Below are 26,382 nucleotides of genomic sequence, written 5' to 3' on the forward strand. Positions count from 1 at the left end.
TAAATGGGGTTATTTTACGAGTGCATTCAACGATTAATTGACAGTTGTTTGCGCTAGGTGGAGTTCTGTGGCAAAATTGTAACACTGGAAGTACTTGTGTCACAGCTCCGCACTTGTCCTGGGTTGGGTTTGCTAGGGGTGCGTTCGACTAGCAGGAGACAATACTGGTGGGCTGAGATCAGGCTCGGATGGCCTCCGGCAGTACGACGTCACTATATCTGCTCCATGGCCGGCCTCCCTCGACTCGGCCAGATACCACTGTTTCTTAATTAACTATACTTTGTTCATTCGGGACATGTGCCACGCATGTTTCTCTAAAGAGCCGATCGTGCAGTGTTTCATATGTTAATTCTCAATGAACTTTCTGTATTTGTTTGTACCACATCTACCACGTGATTTAGTGAACTTTACATCAGGCATGTCTTAATGTTTCATATTTCAATTTGTAATTAATTTTGTCTGAATTTTTGTGCCCCACCTCTAATATGGCTTCGTAAACATTGCTACCCCCATCCTGCTTGTGAAGTAGAGACATTCATAAACCAACCATAGGTCGAATTGACTCAAGTAAGTGGGACGCGGTGCACTAATATGAGTCCACAACTCAAAATCAGAACAGGATAAGATGCGTTTGACACCATGTAAAAGATTGTGTGTTACCAATACATGCAGCATCACATCATTTGTGAGTTTTATTGTGTAAACTAAGGCATCCTGAATAGATGGAACAGTTCAAGGAGCTCTACTGCCGGTACACCACTGCCTCCCACCACATGGGCTACGCCGAACCCTGAGAACCCTTGAGCTTTATGCCATAAAAACACAGGGAGGCAGCTAAACCCGCATCAGAATGTTGAATTTTTATCTGCCATTGTAGTCAGATTGCCACCAGGACCAGGTTATGGTGTGTGGCGTTCCGGGAGTGTGTCTGGTGTGAAATTTAGATTGCTTGAAATATATACTTGATCTAAAGGTTATGGTGATAAGAATAATAAATTGCAGTTCATTGCTGGCGAAAGTCATAGACCATTAATTAATAAATAATAGTTAGATTTGCATCATTTGTGCGCACTCTATGCTTATATTCAATTTTCTACATTTTTAGTTTCGTGTGTGTACCATTCGTAAGCTACCTACTATGACTAAACTACTGTTGATGTTCGTATTGTTTATTTTTTTTGATTGTTTACTTTTTCTAATGGGATCATAGTGGGACATTGCCGATTAATTATAGCATAATAATTTGTTTATAACACAGTGAACAACTCATAGGTTTTTTAGTTATTTGTGAGAGAAATAGCCATGTCCTCAGATAATAATTTTTTTGTAAATGGTTAGTTTTGTCTCAAAGGTTTACAATTTTACAATTAATTTTAAATAAATTATTCCGAACTAGAGCGACTATACCGTAATAATTAAGCAAAAAAAATTTTTTTTTGTTTCAGTTTCTGGCACTTCCTAGCTACATTTAAAAACTGACAAATTTGGGGTGACTTTTGGTTAGGTAATTACTTTTAAATAACAAAGAGTAGCTGCTTTTGATAAATATGGCGTAGAAATAACTTAAGTGACATGTTGATTAAGTTATTAATAATATACAAAGTCTTAGAAATTTGATATTTTTACAATGAGGTAAAAGTTCCAGTATAACATATCCAAGTTAATCCCGATGGCATGTTCCTGTATACATTGATGTTGTGGTGTACATGATGCTGTTTCATTTTAGTACATCGAAAGATCCTGGACATAAGAAAAACTTGTGATATTACAATGAATTATGATCGTAAGTTGAATAAAAAAATAAAATCCACGAGACTGGATATAATTACTTAGATTGTATTGTAATATTTTCATTAGGTCCAGGATCTTTTGACGCATTAAATTAAAACAACTAGCATCATATACCACAGGATTAATTATTCAGTATCATTCCATTAGGATCAAAGGATACAGGACAATTATATTTTTATATAATTGTAACTTACAAAACTTAACAACCCCAAAATGATTTTAAAAAAATTTTAAAATTTAGTTAACCTAACCTAGCCAACAGTAAAAATCTTAAATGAACAGAAAAGTATTGATTATATTGCAATGCCTTTTTTTTTTACAGAATCATAATTAGATAAAATTTTGGGGAGAATGGCTTGGTGCATTTGATGTCTATTGAGATAATATCCTGATGCACTGAGCAGGAATGTTCTTTTTTGTCATCACACATTTTTTTTTACCAAAATATTCCTTCATTTTTCATTAATATAGTGTTGTTTACAACAGATCTTTTTGTGTTTGGGCTTACTTTAGAGAAAATTAATCAGTTTGATTCATTTTAACTCAAGGAGTGCCCTACAACATTTTGAGTGGCCAGAATTTCAACTCTTAAGAAAATCGTTCATAAAAAAATTGTGCTCAATCAATCATGCAAATTAGTATGTAAATAGCTAATGGCCTGCTAAACTTCCTGCGGAAGCATTTAAACTAGTGGTCATGCGGGTTAGCTTTGTAGCTTTCAGCAAGTTAAATGAGCTTATTGAGTTGGCCAATCTAGCTGAGCCACCAAACAGTTGGTTGGGCATTAACAAACTATTTGTAAACTGCTTAAGATTTCGTAAAGGTGTCTGATTATGATTAGCATTGAAAGCCATTATATGTTTATTGGTTGTGTTTTAACGTGTAGGTTTTGGAACAGCAAAAAAAAAAGGATGTTTTCACAGATGGTTTAGGTACAAACATTTTGGTGTGCATAGTGTAGTGTAAATAATTAATATAGTAATGTGCAGGTAGCCGTTATCTTTAAAAGTCTGCCATAGAACTATAAGTTCACTTCTTGAAGTCCCATAGGAAGTGTGTAACGGATGCCAGTTCAGTACGTGGCATTAAGAAGCGTGTTATGCATGAGCCAGTGTATTCTTTCAAAGCTAATGCGCTCAGCCAGGTGGCCCACTTGACGATGGTTGCGACTGTGTGTTTTCACTGCTGAATGAGAATCCATAGTGTACCAATGCCCAGTTGTGGTTTACACATGCATTAATGAAATTAGCGCCATCATATTATCTCTCGTCTCTGTTACGTTTTGGTGTTGGCTTAAGAGGTGTCTGATCAGTAAGCCCAATTGTTTTGGTTACAACCTGATAATCTATAACTGTGAAGACTTTTATATTTCATCAAGTTCACTTTGTGGAACTGTTTATTTTCAGGTGCACATGAACTGGGCAATATTTTTTGCCACTACACCATGTAAAGTGGCAAATAATGTGCATAGATTAAGCCCAGACTGTTGTTTATTTGGCCAGGATGTCTATAGGTCACAAAAAAAGTTCAGTAATGTACAGTTATGATAGTGGAAGTCACTAAACTTTAATTTCCAGCAACATTTTGATTGTATTGGATTTGGAGATAGTAAACTTGAATCTTGTGGAAATAATGCCAGAAAAGGTTTTAATTTTCTAACATATTAGTCTATGCTTTCCTGTGAAGACAGATATATATCGAGTAAAAAAATTACCATTTGATAAGAAAAATTAATTAAAATTTAATTAAAAGATCCTTAAAAATTTGTTAGAATGGTTCACCAGTATTTGTAGTTACCCTGTTGGCAATCTTAACCAGGGTCGTTTCCCCCCCAGAAATACTCCTCATGATGCACGGCTTTGGCGACTGCCATTCGCCTGAGCACGCGTCTGCCTGCTTGATCGAGAACATCGTGAGCAAGCAGCTTCACCAGATCTTGACGTGCGCCGCGCAGGTGTGCGAGAGAAGGGGTGCCAAGACCATCGCACCAGAAGACATTGTGTTCCTGTTGAGGAGAGACAGAGTGAGAATGAACAGGCTGCTTAGATACCTGGGTAACGTATTAGTGCGATGGCGTGTGTGTGGGGCTGTCGAAAGGAACGAAGGGCCTGGGAGCAAAACAGTTTTGTGGGCATACTCTCTCAAATGCTTAATAAATAGTTTTTAAAACTCTGCAATTGAAAAAAAAATCTAAACACTGTAAATGTGATTTTTCTGTATCACATATTGTAAATTTTCCTATCAATTGTAATAGCAACATACTTATAACTTTTGCTTTAATATCAGGGTAAACTCACACATTTCAAAAAAAAAAAAAAAATCTTGGAAACTCAAAATGGGGTCTGCCTGATGCCAGAGCCTGGGGATTTCCCCACCCCCCCCCCTTTTTTTTTCTTCATCGTCCTTTTCATTGCCGTGCATCTGTTCGATTGTTTCAGCTGCGGAGTGTGTTTGTAAGTTTTTATACAAACTGACCGGCTAAAACACATGCTACCTTAGTAATACAAAATCAGTAGTTACGAGTACCTTCATGTTAACTAAGTAATAGTGTTTTTCAGAAATTACATGTCGAATTAAACTTCAAAATCACAGAAGAAAATGGGTTAAAACAATTTTTTCCCTTGTGTTTCTGTATTTTGCCAGGATATGTTTGCTTATGTTAGTTTTTGTGTCAAGACAGAACTTCACATGCAGTGTTTTTCTGCATTTAGTATGAGAATTTTATGCAAGTTCAGAGAGGCTAAAGCTGCTGCCTCATGTATGATGGGTCACAATATGTGGTACACTTATATGTAGGTGCTTATGTCTGCACATCTGAAAGTACTTATGCTGCTTTTGCACAAAATATGATGGGGTAGCACTAAATTTATAATTAATTAGATTCACTAACTTGAGTCTGTTTTCTACTGTTATATCTACACCTACAACAGGGTGTCTGGAAATCAGAATTATGCAGGCTGAATTTTTTTTATTTCTTTCAGAAAATTGCAATGTATATTAATTATTACAAAAAAAATACAACACATAAATAAGGAAATTTTGATCAGGGAAGAGTCAGGTGAATTCTATTACAGATTTGTGTGGACATCATTGGCGAATGCAAGGGGGGAAGGGGGGAGGGGAGATATATCCCTACCCTCCCTTTCCCCCCAAAAAAAATTCCTCAAAAAAAACCTTCATTTCCATCATTCCCAACAAAAAAAAAGGAAGGAAATTGAAAGCAAAAGGAGACAAATGAAATTCTGCATACGCTCCTGGCATGCGCTTCTGCATTTGCTCCACATGCAGTTCTGCATCAATCTCACTTTACTTTAAGTAAGTAATAATTTTTTCTATGCCGCAGGATTCAAGAGCAGCAGCCAAAACTGGTATGTCCTCTTTCATTTATAAAATTGCTGGGGTCAAATCTCGGGCTCAGACGTTTTTCAAAATCTTTCTGCTAGGGTGCAGTGGGCTGATAGAAAAAGTCCTCAGTATATCCTACAAGTCCTAGAACTTATCTGAGAGTCAGAAAAACAAAAGCAGCCCTTCATACAGCTTCTGTCACACACTCGCACAAAATTCAACCAAAATATTTTTTAGCTTGCATGTGAATAAGCGTATACTTCAATGCCCAAGACTAAGCAAACTCAAGTCTTATTTCATTACTGAAAAACTGACTCCTTTCTCATGGTCCATGTTGTCTTGCATGCTAGAAGCAATGTGCTTGCATAAGGCCCTGTCATGGTGTCAAACTTTTGCTTTCAACACCTTCCAACATGTTGCGTCAAACAAAGTTGGAGGGTTATGATGTCACTGAAAATTTCACTAGCACTGCCACATTTATGTGACAAGTTGGATGAATTGAGTTTTCATCAAATATTTTGGATGTTGGAAGCGTTCAGACAGTCAAAATCGTGTAGCACAAATGGAAATGACGTTTGTTTCAGACTCAACACATTTTTAAGATGGCGAAGAAAGTATTAAAGAGGTTATAAAAATGTGTAAAAAGTAATTATTGGTCTGTAACTTTATAAAATTCACTGAATATTTATTTCATTATTTAACAAGATTGAGTTAAATTTATGGATGTTTTAAAAGTTTAAAGCCCTGGCCAGACAAAGCGTGTCGTACCGCAGCGTCCTGCGATCTTTGACCGACGCGATATTGTATTGCATAAGATTGCAACAGCCATGTCAAATAGCACACATTCTACCACTGCGTGCCAGTCAAGATCGCGGCGTCCTACGATTCATTTGTAATTTTGTATAAAAATGTGAGCAGTCACCATGTCTTTCGAAGCAGTTGAAGCATGGATTGAAAAAAATGTGTAACTATCCTTTTTTTTTTGTATGACACAGGTCATAGCGATTACAAGAATGTATTGAAGAAATCAGAGGCATGGAGTCAGGTTGCAGATGAGTTGAGCCAAACTAGGAGGAACGTTTTAACTCCTTTTTTTTAACTTACTTTTTTTTTTTACTATTTAGGCATAGAAATTTTTTAAAATTGATGCGTAGGAATTTTTTGAAAAATTTAGCACTTAGTTTTATCAATAAAAACCATCAATAGTTTTGATTGTTTTTTTTTTTTTTTCAATGGTTTACCACTCGGGTAGTTGTTGTGCATTTTGTTTAAATAAAGGGTCTCCAAACAAATAACAAATGTTTTTTCATATAACATTTTAATAATAATCTGTACACTTTTACATTGCAACATTCAAAACTTGAAAAAAAAAAAAATATATGTAATACCCAATTACTGATGAAATAGCAAAACATTCGTGCACTTGTAAGGCTGCACTGCTATCTTCGGTTAGTTGGTGTTATGTCTGACACTCCGCGAATAGGTTGCTCCTAATAGTTATTCATGTCAGGAGCTGCAAGTTCCGAACTGTTCCTCAGAATGTTATTATGCAAGCAGCAAGTGGCTTTGACAACGTGCACAGCAGTGTTTATGTCTGTTTCAATAGGACTAAACAATACTCTCCACTTCTGAGCTAGTATTGCAAAGGCATTTTCAACTACGTGCCGTGTCCTGCTAAGACGTTGCTTGAATATTTTTTTTCCTTGGCATGCCAGCAATTGTAGCTCTTGGGAAAGGACGCATTAAATACGTCTATAAAGCAAAACCTTCATAACCTGTGAAAACATGGAAAGTAGGTGGACTGGTGGTTCCTGGAAGTGGTTTTGGTGGCAGAATAGTTTTTTCATGAATGAATTCCCTATAGAAAGCTGAACTTTCAAAAATACCACTATCACTATACCTTCCGTAATTACCAATATCTACAATGATAAACTTGTAATGGATCAACTATAGCTAGCAGGGTAATAGAAAAAAAAAATTGGTTGTCTATAAAGTCGGTTTATGGACGATAGTTTAACGTGAAAACGTCATAACAAAACATTGATGAAATGATTGCATACTTTTATGAATAAAATTGAATAATTTTTATTGAATTATCACTATTTTGTATGGATACAAAGAAGGAGTGAAATGAAATCTACAATTTAATTGATAAATTTATTTTTATTTGCACTCATTAATTCAAATATGTTTATTACTTTAACAAAGAGATTTTTTTTACTATAACTTTTATACATGTTTGCTATTTAACTTCAAGATCGTCGAGAATGTTTTACGCTTTTTCGCAATAATTACACATTTAACGACGAAGTTTGTTCGTTGTGAAATTAAACGTAGAATTAAATAAAAAAGCTCTTGCAGTTATTAAAATAAGTATCAGTAAGTTTAAGAAAGAATTTCGGCTTTAATCTCCAACCCAGACGCTCGTGGTGCATACAATTTTATAACAAATACGCATCCCAAATACACCAAACTTATTTATAATATGTTACAATATTTTTTAAAACATTGTGGAAAAGATCCCGGGCGTAATTTGAATTATTATGTGTAAATGTAAAACACCATTGTTCGTACAAAAACGTATTTGAAAATTCAACATTACTTTTAAATAACCGTACCGATTGTGCTGAAAATCGGTGGACGATCGTTAAATTACATAATATTAATAATTCAAACGACGTAAACATTATTGAAAAGTCAAATCGATGGTTGATCCAATTCAGTGGAAGAGAGATGCGGCGCAAGCGTACAATGAGCATAACGGGACACATCGTAGTGGGACAATGTGCGTTACAGGACACTTTTTCGTAAGTGCAGCCGGCGTTCATTGATTTATTAGACGTTGTCACGTAAAAAATATTTGTAGTTGAAAAAATTTGAGCCACTTTTTACAGGACATTTGAGCCTGCTACCCAACAATTAGGAAAGTCCCAAACTTGTTTGAATGCCGTAACAGCACACTTCCAAATTTACTTTGTTAGTGCGGGCAAATATAATGGTTGTAAATCCACCCACAGTTGATGGCAGACCTCTTTCACAATTTCAGACGATCGAACTCAAAGAAAAAAAGTTGAAAAACCGGAGAGACTTCTACATAAAACACAAGAAGAGTGTTGCTGGTAAAATGGGGCAAACAGCCAAGATATATGAAAAATGGCAGTGGAGTGCTCATATGGAGTTTCTAGATGATACTATTGCACCACTTCAAACCAGCTCTAATTATTTCTTTAGATGTCTCTCAAATATTACACACCTCGTCACAGGAGGGAAACTCTGTTGAACTGCAAGAGGAGAGCAACAACCCATCAGCATCTGGCCCTTCACTAATGCCACCACAGTAAACCGGAAAAGGAAAGTGAATGAACCGATGATAATGATGTCCAAAAAATAATTGCCTAATTTGACATAAAAAATAAAATTAAAAATATTTTGGTTTCTGTGGATAATTTTTTTATGAGTTACGCGAAAACATTTAAAGAGTTTCCACGAGCAACTCAAGCCAAACTAAAAATTGAGATAGCAACACTATTCACAGAGGCTGAAATGAGCTTAGCGTGTGTACTCATGCTCCAGCTAGCGTGGTGAGTTCACCACAAGAAACAGACACTGGCTCCGAGACACATATTCCGCAAGACCAGTCACAGTCGACTGATTTTTTCGCCGGGCAAATCATACAACAAACCAGCAGCCGCAACATACTAGTACAGCTGAGGAGCGCATATGAAAATGTATTTGATGTATTATCATAATTGTAAAATGTATTTATTATGTCTGTGTTGTAAACAAATAGTTGGAGACAAAAGTTTTTGTATGTAAGTTTTTCAAAAATGCTAAATTTTCTTACCTTAAGCAAATGTCTAATCTTTCCCTTGAAGCCATAGGTTTTCTACAGTTTGTGGTGGATTTCATGATTGTTGGCTTAATCAGTTCTTGAAGTTCCTCAAAGCATGCTCTTGACATTATAAAATATTTGAAGAACTGATCTTCATGGTCCTGGAGTTCTGTACACATATGTCAATATTAGCCTAACTGTTCCCTTTTTCAGTTTATTTTGTGAACCAAATATTGCTTCCTTTTTTTTTGTTGCAAATTATTGCTAAAAGGAGAAATTCTTCTTCATCCGACCTTGACATTTTAAAATGAACTGTGCTGAAGAAATTCTGATATCAAACTGAATATAGCGAAGCATCATACCGCTGTCTGTCTGGCCAAAATGATCGCAGGTCATCGCAATTTCTCGCTCTCTGGTAGAAATCGCAGTACGCTGCGGTAGTACGCGCTCTGTCTGGCCCAGCCTTAAAAATGCACAGTAAAAATTTCAAAATTCCATCCAATACTTTGATGCGTTATTTGATTTTGAAATGAAAAATTTGGAAAGTCTGAGATGGACCAGACCAAACATAAACTTTGATAGTGTGATATGATTAAAAACATATTTGAGGTTGTCTGTCCAAATTTATTTGATGGAGAAAATTGGAAGTCATTTGACAGTGTGACAGGGGCTTTACAGATTGGTGCATGTTTTAAATGTGAAGATGGGCAGAGAAACTGATGCATTCACTTCAAATGTAGCAGCTATAGATAATTGCAAACAGTTGTTAAATGCACAACAATATAATAAAGATGTGATTATAAATCTTAAAACCATATAAGCTTTTTTTTCCCCCCCCTTCTCTACTTTATAAATATTCGGCTGCAAAAATCCATCAGTACAAAAAGTCACAAGCCAGTTATGAGGTCTCCTTTAAAATATTTTTTCATGTATGGTTATCTTAATATGTTGGCATGATGACATTTTTGACAAACAAACAAGCACTGTTTGATTATATTATTCTGTGGGAGCAGCAATTTTGTTCTGCCCCTTTGATCATACAACTGTTATCATACAATTTTAATGCATTAGTCATTAGTTATTTGTTACAAATAAAAATTGTATAAATGTAAAGGCAAAACAGTAATACCGATATAGACTATATAGACAAAAAAATAAAGTATACGTAGATAAATGTAAACCATAGTACAAATATAAATATAGCCTTCAAAGACAAAAAAAATTTAAATATACATAACATAAAAGTAAAACAATCATACAGATATGATAGAGATTGTGCAAGACATATGCTAATTGCTTGGTATTAAAAACATTAAAATAGTATTGAAAATAAGAAGTGGTTTTATCCAACAAGCGATTTATGGTGAGACGTTAGGTCGTAATGAGATATCCTGCAGTGGAGTAATAATATTTTTGAAGTAGAAAGTCTCAGTTTGCTAAACCGATACGCAGTGAACATTACGTGACATTGCAGTCATATATTGGCCTTGATTCGGTATTCTTGACCCCACCTGTAGATTTAAAATGAGCATGTTCTGTATATTTTATTCCCCTCAGATGTGAAGGACATGAAGTGCAAACTGGCCCACACTGCCTCGGTCACGACTGGGATTGAAGAGGCCCTCCCAGAGACTCCGGTGAAGAAGCATCGCAAGGCGTTGATGGAATACTTGGAGTCCATCGACGTCACAGGCGAGCTTACCGACAAGAGTCACAGACCATTCGACGTGGTGAAGCACGAACGCAACGTGCGTGCTGATAGGATGTCGAAAAGGATGACGGAGGCCAAGTATGTTCGTGTTTGTTTACTATCAACAGGGAAAAAATTGAAAAGTCAGTGAAAACAATCACTGAAGCTGTAAAATTTAAACCTGAAATACATTGTTGGCTGAATAATTTCATTTATAATTACATAATTATCTAACTGCTAAAACAACACTCATAATCTACGGCCACACAGGGCGCTATGCTTGCTATGTTCACGATGTTCGCTACGCGGGTAAAATAAAGCCAGCTGCATCTCAAGTGTCACTGGCCACACTAAGCTATGTTCACTATGTTTGCTATGTTGGCGACGTTGCCAGTTGTTCGCTTCTCTGCTATTTTTCTTAAACTTCGCTGACTTCGTGCATGCGAAGAACATCTGTTTTCGCGCGAAATTGTGCTATACTTGTGCATTTGCTTTTTGTGTAATTTAATTTCTCTCTGTATTTTGCTTTAAATAATCAAGTCGATGGAAAAGATAATTGAAAGATTATGAAAATATCCATTTTTATGGAATAAATCTATGGAAGAATATAGAAAGCATGATATGCAGAACAGTGCCTGGGATTTGATTCCAAGGGCATGCTATCAAACTGAGTTAAATTTATCCTGAAAAAATCCATAAATTTGGTTTCATCCTCACTAGCAACTGCTTCATCAAATGACGAAATTCTTCAAATTCTTTTATTTGTAAATCAAATTTTACATACTGTAAGAGCCAGTGGAATATTGTCATTGTCGGAATCATCACTCGAGTCCCACGGCATGTGTTTCTCCAACATCGCGAACTAGACTATCATGTCTGACCACCTGGCGCAGCGAACATAGCATAGCTTTCGGTGTGACCTCTGCCTTAGCATCAATAAAAAATTTGGATAATGAGATTAATTGTTATTAAATTATTTTTAACAAATATTATAACCATTTTGGTTTGAAACAGCTGAAATTTTTGTATTTTGTTGTGCACGTTTCATTGGGAAAGCATATTTAGTTTAGAAAATTTCATGAAATCCTGTTTTTTTTTTTGTTAGTGAAACCTGGAAAAGTCAAGAAAATTTGATCTTGACATTCTGTAACAACCATGGATCATTGTTATTTTAAATCAGTCCAATCATTTCTAATCAAATTCTGAATTAATCATGTTAATTTCATTACATTTGAAGAGCTGCAATAGAGCACTTTACTAGACTATTCGCATAGTCTGCTTTCTTATGTTTCAATATTTTAGTTTTAAATATAATATTGTACATAATTTATTTTGTTTCTGACTAAGGCATGAGTTTGGTATTATAAGTGTTTTTTGCAACATAACAACATGTGTATTTTTTTTATAAGAGAGAGAATCAAAGAATCAATCATGTATTGATTTAATGATATAAAGCTTGATTAAATGTTGGTATTCGTTTGATTCAAACATGGATATTAATTCGATTCAAAGTCTGATATCAGTTTTGATAACAATGTGGACATTCAATGAAGCTTTAAAATTATTCTTCTGTGTTAATTTAAATAAAGTGAATTTTTTTTATAAAAAAAAATATTAATTAGCCAGTGAACATCACCATATAGGCAATATAAAAAGCATGCTTAATCTTCTGTTTAGTTTTTATGGGCGAATGCTACCAGAATATAAGTTTTAGTACTTATTGCTATATTACTTGTGTTGAATAAATTTTTGTCTTGTGTTCTTGTTTTATCTGCATTTTATTTTATGGGATTTTTATTGAAGAGAGAATTATAGTTGTCTCCCTTACGATTCCAGGATGGAAAGTTTGCAATGTAGCTGCATGCAAGATTCATACCACCTTATATCTAAACTAGGCCTGTGCGAATACTAGTTTGTTTTTTTTTATGCTAAGGAAATATTAAATGATATGTTTTAGATTTTCCCGAAGTCAAATTGTGAATAGTGTTTCCGGCAGAAGCAGTATTAAATTTTATTTTATAAAATACTATAAAATGGGGTGACAAGTATCAGAGGGCTGAATAGGATCAAAAGTTTGTAACATTATATTTTGAAACATAATATAAGAAAAAAGAATTTACCATTGAACTATATACAGAACTACCACATCAGATATCTCTCTCTCTCTCTCTTTATATATATATATATATATATATATATATATATATATATATATATATAAAGAGAGAGAGAGAGAGAGAAAGAGAGTTACGAACGTGAGCAGGGCCGCGGTGTGTACAGTTTCAGAGCTGGCTGGTGTCCCCGCATGGCCACTGATGTCACGTGGCCGCCACAATGTGAGAAGTGCCGCACGCGTCTGGTAGTTTACAAGGGTCGTCCCTTCCCCCTTCCTTCCCTCCACTCCTCTAGCGACGCTCTGCCTTTGACAGGTTAACCTTACACCTGACACCTGGCAGCTGGGGAGTTCCGCGGGTCACCACACAAGCCGCCCACGCATGTCTCCAGATTTCTGGCGTCGGGTCGGCACGGAATGACGCGACTGGCCCCAGCCGCGCTCGTGAATTCTAGAAGTGGCGCCTGGACCTATATAAGCCTAGGATGCCGGCCTCGGAAAGTTGAGTTGGGATTGGAGTTGATCCGGGCGATAGTGCCGCGGGTGCGGCGGAGTTCTTCGGCGAGCGAGTTTCTGGGCGATAGTTGGGTGGCGAGAGTACCGCGGGTGCGGCGAGAGTCCCGAGCGAAGCGTCGAGCAGATACTCGGCGAAGGGAAGTGCGACAGCGACGACAAAGTCCCGCGAAGGGTTCTGCGGCGAGAGTTGCGCAAGAGGTGCAGCCTACGAAGTGTGCGGGGTGTAAAAACCGAGTGACTGGGGAATAAACATTTTTGAGTATAATTGATTATTAGGCATTTTTAGAAGATTATTTGTTAGTGATGTAAATATTGGCAATCAATAAAACTGAAAACTGTAGTGGTAGTTTTCCCACGACAATTTGTTATTTCATTTTAATAAATCGTAACACTATATATACATATACACACACACACACACATATATATATAGAGCTATACAAAATATAATTTGTCTGCTATTTTTATGTTTCGAAATATAACATTACAAACTTTTGACCCTGTTCACCCCTCTGATGCTATTCACCCTATTTTATGGTACAGGATTGAAGTAAAAGAAAATTATCATTTAACATTTGTAATGTTTAAACTGATTGACTGATTGAACAATTTGGTTTTACATGTATCATTCAATAAATACATAGTATTAATATTCAGCTTTCATAAAAGCAAATGGTGTTCCACCTTTTGATTTTTTCAAGTTACCAACTTTATTCAAGCAAAACGTTACAACACAAACAAAAAACTAAATATTTTCATGATCATATCTTATACTTTCAGTGTTTTAAAGCTTTGCAACAAATGTAAAGCTTCACATCAGACACGAAGCTTTGCATCACAACCGAAGCTTAAAATAAAACAAAAACGTAGCAAATTTCCTGGCGAAGTCAAATTGAATATTAAAAGAGAGTTTTGACTGATTAGTGCAGTTGATGCTTCGCTCTAGCCTAATCTAAACTGTACATGTTTATTTCTAGAATATGGTATAAATAATGTATCTAAGTACATACATTAAGAGTTTTATGCAAAATGCCTTTTACTAAGTAAAAAAAAAAATTGTGTGTTAACATTTGATTACTATTTTTGTGCTGTTCTGCTGCTCAACAGATATGTGGAATTTTCTGCAGCACGAGCAACATCGTTCATTTATTCACGAAACAGTGACAAATTTAATGACTGGCTGAAAAAAATTTGGGACACCACAGACGCACCGAAAATCCATGCTAAATCTAATGAGTTTCTTGGTAAGTAGAATGTCTGTTGTAATGAGCAACTATCCATGTTGAAATGTCAAACCTCCTGTTTGTTGGTGTGTTATTTAATTAATTATTCATTTATTATTTGTTATGTTTTTAATGGTTGAGCATGCTGGGCTTCAATATTTTGCACAATGTAATATACTGCGTGGTTTCCACGGAGATTAGAGGTATGGATTACTAAAATAATAATAAATTACTCAAAATAAATTAATTTAAACTTAACTCCATTACACAGTGGATTGTTTTTTGTTGTTGTTTGAACCAGGATTTTTAAAGCTTTTTTTGTTACTTTATTTTGGTTCTCTGCATATTCAAATGAGAGACATACAACATCCTGCTTTCTGCCACTCATGTTGAACAGTACAGTCTGATGATTTCTCACAGAATAAGAATTAACTATTTAATATTTTTAATTTTAGAGGAGTAATTAGCTGGGTATAATTTACAACTTTTTCAGATAATTTAAATGATAAGATCTTAATTAGTTTATAATTTTATATTCCTGTAAATCGCAAGAAACATTAAAGAGCAAACTTTTGTTGTTATTTGAGTCGAATTAGACCTTTCATTAAAAAAAATATATATTTAAAATACATCATTAAAAATTATTTTTTATACAAATAACTTGGTTTAAACCACATTTTAAACCATGGTTTAAGCCATAGTGGTTTGAATCAGCCAATCCTTTTTTCACAGCGAGATTTTTTTGAAGAGCTATTATGATATACCTGGAGATATTATTTTACTTTAAAGTGAAACTAATGACTTGAGAAAATCATAGCTTTTCGAAACATGTAAAGAAATATTTATAAATGTATGATGTTATATTGATATAAGAGAATTTGACTAAGACTTAATGAAATAGGCTTTTAGGAAACAGGTTGGCTTGTTTAATTTCTTTATATGAAATACTAAATACATTGCTATTTTGCCTTATGTTCCCCAACATAAGTTGACAAGTCCATTTGCTGAAGAAAAAAAAAGTAGAATTTAAATAATTTTCTTAGCTGAACAAGTACAGCTTGCCAGCTATAAAGTCTGCTGCTTGTGCACTGCAGAATTCAGATGAGAATTTCATATTGAAGGTAACTAGAAGCTCAACGAAAATTCCAGGCATGAGGAAAGATCACCAGGAACGGTCAACAGCCCAAACAGTAGAACTGGTACTGTAGAAGGTATTATCATAGAGCCCACTACACATTATTAAATTTTGGGTTAAAACAAATATGATAATAAAGAAATAGTGAGAGAAAACTTTTCTTTTAGAAGATGAATTTACAATATTTTGAATAAAGTGGATGATTCAGGCAAGTAACTATGATAAGGGCGGAGATCATGAAATATTAATAAAGGAAAATCCAGTAAAATAATTAAATTCACAATTTTACACGGTATTTTGTTGGCCGGAAGAAAATTGGAAACTGTATTGCTGCACTTATAGCAACCCAGGCTCTTGCCCTTCCAGTAGTCATTGTGTGGTCGTGGTACCAAAAGGTAGCAGTCAGGCAATGGGTCGGAAAATAAATTAAAATGTTAGTAGAGTGTAAATTTCACGACTGCTGTTCGGGCAGCGCCAATTTATAAACATTTCTAGACACATTATTTTGGAATTTGTTGACTGCAGTTGTCAATGTTAAGCCTGTAATGAGAATGTGAAATTTGTTTTGAAATTAATTTTTAGTTGTCATTCCAAGGACGGAGTCCTTGGCTTGTACCATGAGATCTTGTGTAATCATGGGATTTTAATATAAATTATAAATTTTTATTTTGTCAGACAGCACTGTACTATTTCAAAGTAAAATAGTTTTCTTGTAGCAGTGAACATTTTTTGTGATTTATTGGGATAATCTGGAACAGTGTTGTAGTTGGAAGATGGCAGGTATTGCGAGTTGTGGATTTTCATTTAGGAGAAATTGCAGTAAATTCAGCAATGGAACTTAAATATATTTCAACTTTCAATCAAATTTTCTTCAAGTGTTTATGTATGTTAGTCTAGACCAATGTGAGCTAGCCGGAGGTCTGGTTTGTTCCCCATTGACAATGTTTCATAATGGCATACACATAGTTATACTTGGCCAGATGACTGATAGGTGGAAAAATAATAATTTTAGGGACTGGCCATTAGAAGGCATAAACCACTATAATTGTAGGAGCATAAATGTTAAGGGCCAGAAATGGGAAAGGAGGAAGAAATATTGGCTGTCAGAGTGAAAACAAAATAGGTTTTAGAAGGCGCTACATGTATGTAGCAAATGCAGATAGAACAAAGGTGTGTCGCAGGGTAAAGAACATTAATTTGTAGGTGTATGCTCTAAAACTCTCTTCCTTTATCTGGAAATTATCTTTTAATTATTCCAGCCACTAGAAATAAGCATAAATTTTCATCAACGCTGTTGCCACTTTGTAGGAATGTGTCATACCATCTTTAGTCAAGGAATCTCACCTTTTTATGACACTACGTTCGGACGGCTAATCTAAGGATCATTTTCAAATTTAGATCAGCGAAACTTCTTCTGAGGGTCTTCATTGTGCAACTGACTATTAGTTCAGTTCTTTAGCCAACTAATACAGTAATTATTTCTATCAAAATTGAAAAATCGATGACATAAATTATATTTTAGAAAATTATAATTTGATTACTGCAGATATCTTGTTTGCAAGGGAAGCAAAAATGGTAGTATGGACTGGTTAATTTAGTTCATTGTCTTCAATGGTAACATTTTTATTCAAATTTCAGCTCTTAAAGATTTGAGAGTGTGGGTGGAAATAAGATTGTACCATATCTTGGAATTTTGTTACAAGTAAAGATTTTTGTGTAACTGTGAAGTTCTGTAATTTGAAGTATTTTTCAGTAACTTAAAAGCAAAAGATATTTGAGTAAATAAAAATATTTTTTTTTATTCTGTGCAGCGTACCTGGCCCGTGAGACGGTAGCCGAAGTTATAGATATGGTTCTACTCAACAGGAAACCAAACTACCCGTTCAACTGGCAGATACCGTTGTCATGCACCAACGATGCAGCTGTTAGGGCTCTGCACTCTGGTTTCGGGAACCCCCGGGTGAGTGCAATGCAATGCCTTGTATGTATTTGGATATCATGATCAGAAACGTGGCTTCAGTGGCTGTCCTATGGGAGTTATGATGGGGCGATAACCTCCTAACCCCTCCAGAATGCCTCAAAAATAAAAATAAAAACAAAGAGGAAAAAAATTAATTTACTCCAATTCACACCTGACCTTCAAAGTTGATTAAATCTTTTTTTTTTAATCTAAAAATCTAATTATTTTATGTTTTTAGTGCTGTTGTACGGTATGTAATTTTTTAAACTACAGTTTTAAAAAAAACAAACAAACAAGAAAACCATAGTTTTGATAGTGACTTTAAAGGGGTCAGGAAATATTAATTTGGTTTAGCCTTTTAAACTTCAGCTTTCTAACATAACTGGAAGGTATTCCACACTGCCAAAAACCCTCTGATCATCCGCCCTTTCCAAAATTTGAAGTAACGTAGTAAGGTAAAGTCAAATCATGAACCTTATAAGTGATATTTCAGCCCTGTGTCATTTATTATTTAGGTGAACATTGCAATATAATTGATTTTAATGCCAATTTTGATAACTTAAAAAATGTTGTAATCATGAAAGCAGTAAAAAAGAAGTATTTGGTAACTTAGGTATAATTTTGCAATAGCAGCTATTGGCTAATAGGGTTTTGTTGTATGAGCCCATTATATATTCACAGTAGAAATAGAGGTAGGTACCCATGCATACTTCACTTCAGCCAGTGTGTCTTGCACTGTGTGGATGTTGAGAGAGTTTTAGGTAGTAGAAGCAGTGTGTTATTATGTTATATATGTAGTGTGGGTGCTGTGTTGCATAATACAATTGTGGTAGTATTGTGTATACTGCTGTTTGTGTTGTGGTATTGGCAGTGTACTGGATTCTGATCCAGGAGTCAACCCAATTCAGCTACGTAAAACAAAAGTACTGCAATAGCAGTAATAATCTACAAAAGCAACACACACTTGCCTTTAGCTTGTGACAAAACCTTAAGAGTGATACAGGGATGCTTATCTACAATGAACAAAATACTTATGTTTTTAAAATAGATTTTTTTATATGGCTCCAGAATTATACATTTTCCAACGTAAACAAATACCAAATCTGTCAGGGTAGCTTGCAAAACCTATGACTGATGAAACAATGACAATGAATAATTGACATCAATGTAAACAAGGCTTGCTCAGACTGTAAACAAAAAATATAGTTTAGTCCTTCACTAATATAAGGATAAGTAGTCTGTGTCAGACGAATGCAAATTAAAAACTGTAAGTTTAGTCTGACACACTCACAAAAAAAGTATCATCACAAAACCATAGTCTTTATGTAACAATAGTTTCCCAGGGTTCTAGTTTTTGATATAAATTTTGCCGGCTAGCAGTAACCCAGTGGTAGGCACAAAATCCATTCAAAGGACCACTGGGCCAAACTAGACTGATATTTGCAGTGTTGGCAAACAGTAGCTTGTTTACAAAATGTCAGTTGGACACAGATCTTCATGAGGGAAAATTAGATGGTTGCATTTCTATTGTTTATGACCTCCAGTGGCATAATGAGTAATTGTTAACTTCGGTGCACCGTGGTGGAAACAGCTGCCAGCATAGGAAACACAAATAGGACAGCCGCCGGAGAGACTTACTTACGGCTGTTGTTGCATCACTCTCTCACACACACACACACACACACTCACAGTCCTATAACGCAGCCCAGCCTATCCTGAATTGAATGTTTGGCTATAAGATTCTGCACGTCTGTAGGCCGACAACAAAGGCAGATACTATTTCAAAATTTTTAAGTTCACGAAGTCGAAATTGGCGCTTAAATATACAGATGAGTGTCGCAGGTTCAGTCTGTGGAGGCACAAGGAACTCCCCAAATAAACAGGATCTGGCGTTTATATACCGGCCGCCGGTATATACCGGCGCCTTGCTGGGATTAGTCCAGATTTGGCACCTAAGCAGCACCAAACGTAACAATCGCAATAAACAACAATCCAAAATAAAAGTTAACGTAGTGGTGCATACGCCACAACACACGTAGTAATTACTGATGTATTAAAAAAAGTTTAATAAAAATGCTTTTAACAATTAATATGAACATACTTCCCGCGGCTTCCTGATTTCAGGTGTGTGACCCCACTTCCAGTTATTTGAAACTTGGTCCATGGAGTGTCTGTAGGATACTCTCAAAATGTAAGCAATGAAACAACGGAGCATAGTTCATGGCAGATACGAGCACGGGAGGCGAAAGATCATAATGTTTATATTTTCAAATTTTATATTTATTATATTTAACTTCATGTGGGATGCGTATCAGCATAATGTGAACACATCTTAAACTTGCATGCAACACTAGAAGTTATTATTCATGCATGGAAGACTTGCTTCTTACTTCAGTGTGTTATGTCCTAATTTTCAGCAAGTCACCTTTTTCAAAATAATGCAGAGTTGTAAAATGTTTTGTTAAATCCTTTCACTGAAACTTTATTTTGTAACCTAAAATCTTAAAATTTTGAATTTGAACTAAATTATTGGTTTGTGGAATTAAAAAAATATATATATATTTATAATAATATGTATAACAACATTATTATAATATGAAAAATAATAAAATTTACTATCATAGACAGAAAAGGCTGATTACAACTAGAACATACACCATGAGCCATGCATCCAAAGTCTGTATAAACTCAATTTATCATTGGGATATTAATTGTACACTACAATGAGAGGGGAAAAAGAATTGGAGTTTATTTATTCAATTTGAGAGCTAGCCAAACAGTTATGGAACCTAGACTGACTGGCACTGTACAAAAAAAGATACATTAATAATGACAATTAAGGTGGTGGTGGTAGTGTTCTGTTATGTTCTGCAGAAAAGTTTGCCACCCAGCAATGTACAGTCCAATAATTTTTAAACATTATTTTCTGAATTTTCTATCTCTATAATCTCAAAATCTATAGTATCACCCAAAAAATGGTCAAATTTGTGCTTCCACCACTGTGGTTCAAACTACAATGTCTATGTTATGTCTGAGCGGGATTTTTATTTTATTTTTTTTTTTTTTCATTTATTTTCTTTCAGTCATGAGCAAAGACAGTGTGGAACTCAGTCTTGAACCCTGGAAAAATATTTTTCAACCCAAAAAATGTTTGCAAGTACTTAAAACAGTGGACCTGTCTGTGATTCATCAATGAAACTATGCCAAATAGCAGAGAAAATATAAACATTGGGAAATAAGTGACCTACAACTACTCTTGTCATTGTGCTATAGCAATGAGGTCATGGGTGAAATTTTAAGTCCTTTCAAAATTATAACAGTCGATAAGCAAGGAGAACATATGGCAGTTTACAAAGAATGTTTTTTTAAAAACAGATTTGTTAGGTTTTGCAAAGCAAAATGGATAGGTCAAAATAGCAGCTGATGTGGCTTGGCTGAAAACAACTTTTGACTGGTTTTCGTTATCAGCTTGTTCAAACATATCTACACTTCTTTGGATTTACGAGGTGGTCAGTAAAAAAAAAAAAAAACATTATCATGGCAGAATTATTGAACAGGATAAATAGAAACAGTCTGCTCAAATAATCTTTATGAATAAAATATTTTATTTAAAATTTTTTTATTTTGTAATATTTATATGCCAATATTATTAAGAGTGATTTTTTTTTATTGACGAATTGGGTTTTTATGATTCTCTGAATGGACTGTTTATATTCACCCTGCTGTTTCTTTTTTCACTCTGTTTCATGGTATATTTGAAGTAATTAAAAAATTCAGGCATGCAGTTTGTTAAAAATAAACTAATGTTTCCAGAGTAAAAATTGTTTTTTTATAAATTTACAATTTTTTCTACTAGACATGTAAGGTGCCAAAGCAGGCAATTAAGTGCCTGTGAAATATTGTCTGGAATTAAACAGGTGCTGCATATCTTCATCAGACTAAATTATTCTTTATAAATATGTTGTATCTATTAACCAAGTTAAGAATTGTAATAAGTTTGTAATTATTAATTTGCATTTTATGTATTTTATTTTTCGCGCTAGTTCGTTACAGCTAGGCAAACTTCATGGTGCATGAAGGTGCTGCCATCTGGTATGGAATTGGGAAAGCTCGTTACAAATTAATGCTACACTTAAGGTTTTTATTTTAGTTCCTCGTGTGATAATTTTAAATTCAAAGTGTTTGTTTACAGTATATATCATAAACATTTTTTCTGAAAGTATGTCCGCTATTAATTGTATTTAAGTGTATTTTAGGTATAAATTTACTTATATAAGTGCACGTGGAGCTCAGTGTATCTCAACTTTTCTGTGGGAATGTGAATTGCTTGCTTTTCAAACAGTTCTAATTACCTCATATCAGTTTCAAATTTCAAAATTTCTCTTTTAAACATTTTAGTTTTTCATGCAGTCTCAGGTTTTCTAACTGAGAAACACTTGGGCACATTGTGAATCACACCAGCCAAAATATGTGATAAGATCAGTATCTCTTAATGAATTCATGAAATTTTTAATTTGTAGAGACAAGCTCTGTATGTTAGAGTTATTTTTTTTTTTTTTGCACTGGGTGCAAATTATATTGGCAGTTTTAATTAAATAAGAATTCCTGTGATTTGGTGGAGTGGCTGTGAAGACTTCAACTTGGGCATAAAATTGCCCAAGTGGTCACCTTGTGATTTTCCTATCAATAACCTGACATTGGCACCACACTGCTACCAAATTTGTGAAACTTGATGCAGTTTTATTACTGACACTTATGTATAGTGTATCATAGACCTTGTTCTTACAAGTGAACCATAATTAACAGACATTAGATGGGGGAACACAACTGACTTACACAAATACCCTTCCATTCATTATTAAAAGTGCTGTAAAAAGTTCAACTGTTCAAAAACTTCACAAGGTACAAAACTGTAGTGTAATTGCTACTTGGAACACGATCATGTGAGTGAACCTTACTTCAGTTGTGTCACCTCTTTATTGATGAAACATATCCTGTAATGCTCTTAAAAGTATCTTACTAGTTACAGGTTGTTTGAAAATAAAACTATTTTTTTCTTGCCTATCTTTTTGGTTCTTTAAAATAAAAATTATTTTCAGGACGATTTTAAGAGAGGACTTAAATAATATTATTGGTTGTTACTTTTCACTTACTTGCTACGTTAAGGTGTATGTACTAATGATGGAATGTTAAACAACTATTCACTCATGTTGTCATGTAGTTTGCAGATACTGTAGTGACATTTTGTATGCAAATCTTCTCTCCTATTTCAGGTTGTAGCTGAAGAACCACCTCCTATACAGCCTAAGGAAATTAGGGAAGCAATGCGAAAATTCTCATCTTCCAAAGTGAACCCTTTGTCTTTTTTCTCGGGTAGTTTATCGTCTGATGTGCCTTTTTCCAAAACTTTATTAACGTGTTGAACGTGAAGAAGCTGGGGAGAATGGAGATTGGGCATGAAGTATTGGTAGGTGGCTGAATCGTGGCACTTTATTGGTCAACAAGTCTTGTGCACAGTGCTGTTTCTGGAGTTATCAGAGAGAGTGGAAGGCAACCTCTGTGATTCGATCAGTCCTACCATCCTCAGAGGGTTGGTTTATGAAGTGTACATACCACATGCTGCACATGTGAACAGTAATGAGGACAACTTAATTTTAATCCACAGTGCAAAATTGCATCAGCTTTGATGGTGTAGGATTTCCCAGTAGATAGCATTACACGTAAAAATCCTTGGGAGACAACTAATTTTCAAGGAGAAAGGAATCTATTTCGGACAAACAAACTGTAACTGAACTTTCTCGCTGATGCTGGATTAAACTGGTTTCAGGTAGCATAGGTGTGCAATGTGGCTGTTGCTATGAAGCAAATTATTTTAAGGTTCAGTATTGCATTAATTCACGTTATTTGAATGAAATTTATTTCACATGTAGACAGACATTTAGGGTTTTGTGTGTCACTAAAAATTGTTTAAAATAAACTATGTGAAAACATCTAGAGAAGGTTTTGTTTAAATAATAAGATGTGGTCTATGTATGAGTTATTGTTGAATGGTGAGCTCGATTCATGCTGTCACCTGGCTTGTGCTGTATAGAAGAGAAAACCATCTAGCACCATTCTGCATGAAAGAACAGCAAATTGGCAGTGAATGGACTTGCGGGAGAGCAGGAGGCGGTTGGCATAGTTGGGGGTTTGGGCCATTTCAGTAGTTTGGGAAGCAGGGAGTGAGACTTCTTGACACAAGTCAGCAAGGGTGTAGAGATCTTTCTCCTGGCTCTTGGCAGTACTTCAGTGTTGGAAAAGTTCGTAGGTGTGTGAAAAGAAAGGCGTGGATACTGATGTATAGTGTTTTATCTGCAAATACATTTCTCGTGGCACAAAGACTTACTCACTTCAAATACAGCCGCACTATGGTGTACAATATAACCCAAGTCCCACTAGAAAAGTGGAGCACAGTGAAGTGCTGATGGCAGGCAATTAAGTTTTACCGTACAGTAGGTTGAGCTTACAGTTAAGATAGGGTCAAACTAAAACACGAGGAAGCCCACAAAACTGCGAAAAGCTTGCGAGCATGAAAGCGTGATATCACTTTAGTCTGGGCCGTGTAACTTGTCTCTGATTTGACAGTTTTCTAAAGTACGTACAACTAACCAGTAAACATTAAAAAAATGTGTGAGTAAATGTGGAGTGGACTTGTAGAACAACCTTCTGCAAAATCAGCCTACAAACACAACTGGGCTACAGCTCACAATGTTGGCATTTGTCAAAAGGTGCAATTATTGTGTTAAACATCAGGTCTGGCAAGGCAAGTCGCAGGACCAAATAAAGGATTTCTTAAAACTTTAGGATTGGCTTGGATCAGCATGGATAAAGTTTAGTGGGTCCCAGAAAAAAAGTGTCTGACCCCTCGGAGTGTCGGAAGACGGCCACCTTCCTCCTGTAGGTCAGAATGGCTGCAGAAGGAGCAAGTTTTCTTCCTCTGGTACATTAAAGATATCAAAGTGATGCAATTGTACTTGCAACATCGTTTACATACAAGAATTAACCCTTTAAAATCAATACATTATTAATAAAGTGATGAGATGGCATGGCAGGCTGATGAAAATAATAAGAAAAATTTTGCACTAAATTACTTTTGGGGTGAGTGAAACACTTAGTTGCTTGGGGTGCACTTCATATTCATCGCACACGCAGCAAGAGTTGAAACCTGGGTGAGGGAGGAAACATGCCATTAATGGTCTTCGGTCGGACCTAAGTGTCTGCGTATCAAATATTTGCATTTGTATTGATGTTGCACAATTCCCTAAAATGATTTAAAGAGTTGGGGGTTCTGATTCTAGAGAGTCTTAAACCAATTGAATAATGACTCAATGCTAGAAATTTTCTTGCTATCATGACCAGTATTTTTTTTTTTTTTTTAATTAATTTAAAAACTTTAAAATGTGCCAGAAATATTTAACAGCAATTTAATGCGCCTGGAGTTTTTTGGTTTTTTAACAGACATGATCACTAAATACTTGTTTGCAACTGTAAATGAAGAGCAAGTTGAAATTATTATTGACAATTATAAATGCCAATAGAATTGACAGAGATTTTAATTTAAAAATAACATCATTGTGCAGTTTATTTGCTGCAGTCTGAAAGAAAATAGGTGTATCGTGGGAAGAGTGACAGATTGAAAAGTTGTGAACTGTTGTGTGCTGATGACTAAATGGTGAGTGTATAGCTTCTGAGCCGAGGATTGTAATAAAATTATAAATAGCTGTAATTATAGTCATGATGTATTAGTTGACAAATTATAAGAAATTAAATTTTATATATTTCTTTTAAAAACAGACTCTTTGCCCTCATGAACCTGGTTCAAAAATTGTAACTAAATATTTTTATTGTAGTTTAAGTCTTAGTTTGAATTTGTTTTGCAGGCCCATTATAATGTAATAGCAAATAATATCAGATATATAAAATTGTTTATAATTGATTTATGAAAATTTAAAACTAAATACTTTGTTTTATATATATATTTTTATTTTTTTATTATTTTGCGGGGCATATTTACACTTTCTGATTGTATAAATAGTTAAAGAATAAACCAACTTGTTTACATAATTTTGATGACTGTTCAGTTATTGAAGAATTGACCATTCCTTTATATGTTGGTTTTTATTTAACTCACCTTCAACATGCAAATTAACACTTAATTTTCTATATGTGTAACATAACCTTACTAACAAAATACATTTAAGCCTACCTGTTTCTTAGTTACGGCTCAGAGCTGCACCTTAACCGTGTGTTTGCTTGGCATTGAAGTTGCCCAAGAGCAATATATCAGTCATCTTGTTGCTACGCCAACTCAAGATGCAGTGAATACTTAAACTTAAAGATATTTTCAGGTCTGTTGACAAAGTGTGTTTCTGTGATATGTTGCAATTGTACTAAACATAAAATTTCCCACTTTGCCATTAAAAAATTTTCCTTGACAGGGTTTTCAATTTATTAATTAATGAAAATCTGTTGAAAAATAATTTATATTAATTCAACATGCAACTTTATTTATTCAGTGTTTTATTTAGAAAACAGTATTACTAAATATTTACTGACATACATTATCACTAAGTGCATTAATATGATTACAAAGAAATTGTTAAAGAAATAATTTTTTATATTTTTTTTAACGAATTTCATTATTATTTAATAGTTATTTAAATTAAAATATAGCCTTATTTATACATGTTATTTTTCTTCTCTAGTTTGTGGTGTTCGTTCATTACACCGTTATATAA

At 34.7% G+C, this 26,382-nt stretch overlaps 1 protein-coding gene across 4 annotated transcripts; it reads left to right on the forward strand.

Annotated features, from left to right (window-relative positions):
• Positions 1 to 1,117: 1,117 nt before the first annotated feature.
• On the forward strand, positions 1,118 to 23,983 carry LOC134531774 (transcription initiation protein SPT3 homolog). Of its 4 annotated transcripts, XM_063367670.1 has the most exons (7): positions 1,165 to 1,333; positions 1,446 to 1,504; positions 3,627 to 3,845; positions 10,526 to 10,757; positions 14,395 to 14,531; positions 17,457 to 17,605; positions 22,879 to 23,983. In XM_063367670.1, the coding sequence occupies exons 3-7, from the start codon at positions 3,638 to 3,640 to the stop codon at positions 23,026 to 23,028; spliced, it is 876 nt and encodes a 291-aa protein (XP_063223740.1). In that variant the 5' UTR covers positions 1,165 to 1,333; positions 1,446 to 1,504; positions 3,627 to 3,637; the 3' UTR covers positions 23,029 to 23,983. The 4 variants fall into 4 exon arrangements, with proteins under 4 accessions (XP_063223739.1, XP_063223741.1, XP_063223742.1 ...); XM_063367669.1 differs by lacking the exon at positions 1,446 to 1,504 and having other exon boundaries at positions 1,118 to 1,333; XM_063367671.1 differs by lacking the exons at positions 1,165 to 1,333; positions 1,446 to 1,504 and adding an exon at positions 1,129 to 1,158.
• The last annotated feature ends 2,399 nt before the right edge of the window (positions 23,984 to 26,382 follow it).

This window comes from Bacillus rossius, chromosome 5, assembly GCF_032445375.1.
Source record: "Bacillus rossius redtenbacheri isolate Brsri chromosome 5, Brsri_v3, whole genome shotgun sequence".
NCBI classification, from domain to species: domain Eukaryota; kingdom Metazoa; phylum Arthropoda; class Insecta; order Phasmatodea; family Bacillidae; genus Bacillus; species Bacillus rossius.

Coding starts and splice junctions, on each gene's coding strand:
- LOC134531774 (XM_063367669.1), top strand. CDS start 1,303: ATGTCCTCAGATAATAATTTTTTTGTAAATG. Junction 1,334..3,626: donor TAATAATTTTTTTGTAAATG/GTTAGTTTTGTC, acceptor TTTCCCCCCCAG/AAATACTCCTCATGATGCAC. Junction 14,532..17,456: donor TAAATCTAATGAGTTTCTTG/GTAAGTAGAATG, acceptor TATTCTGTGCAG/CGTACCTGGCCCGTGAGACG.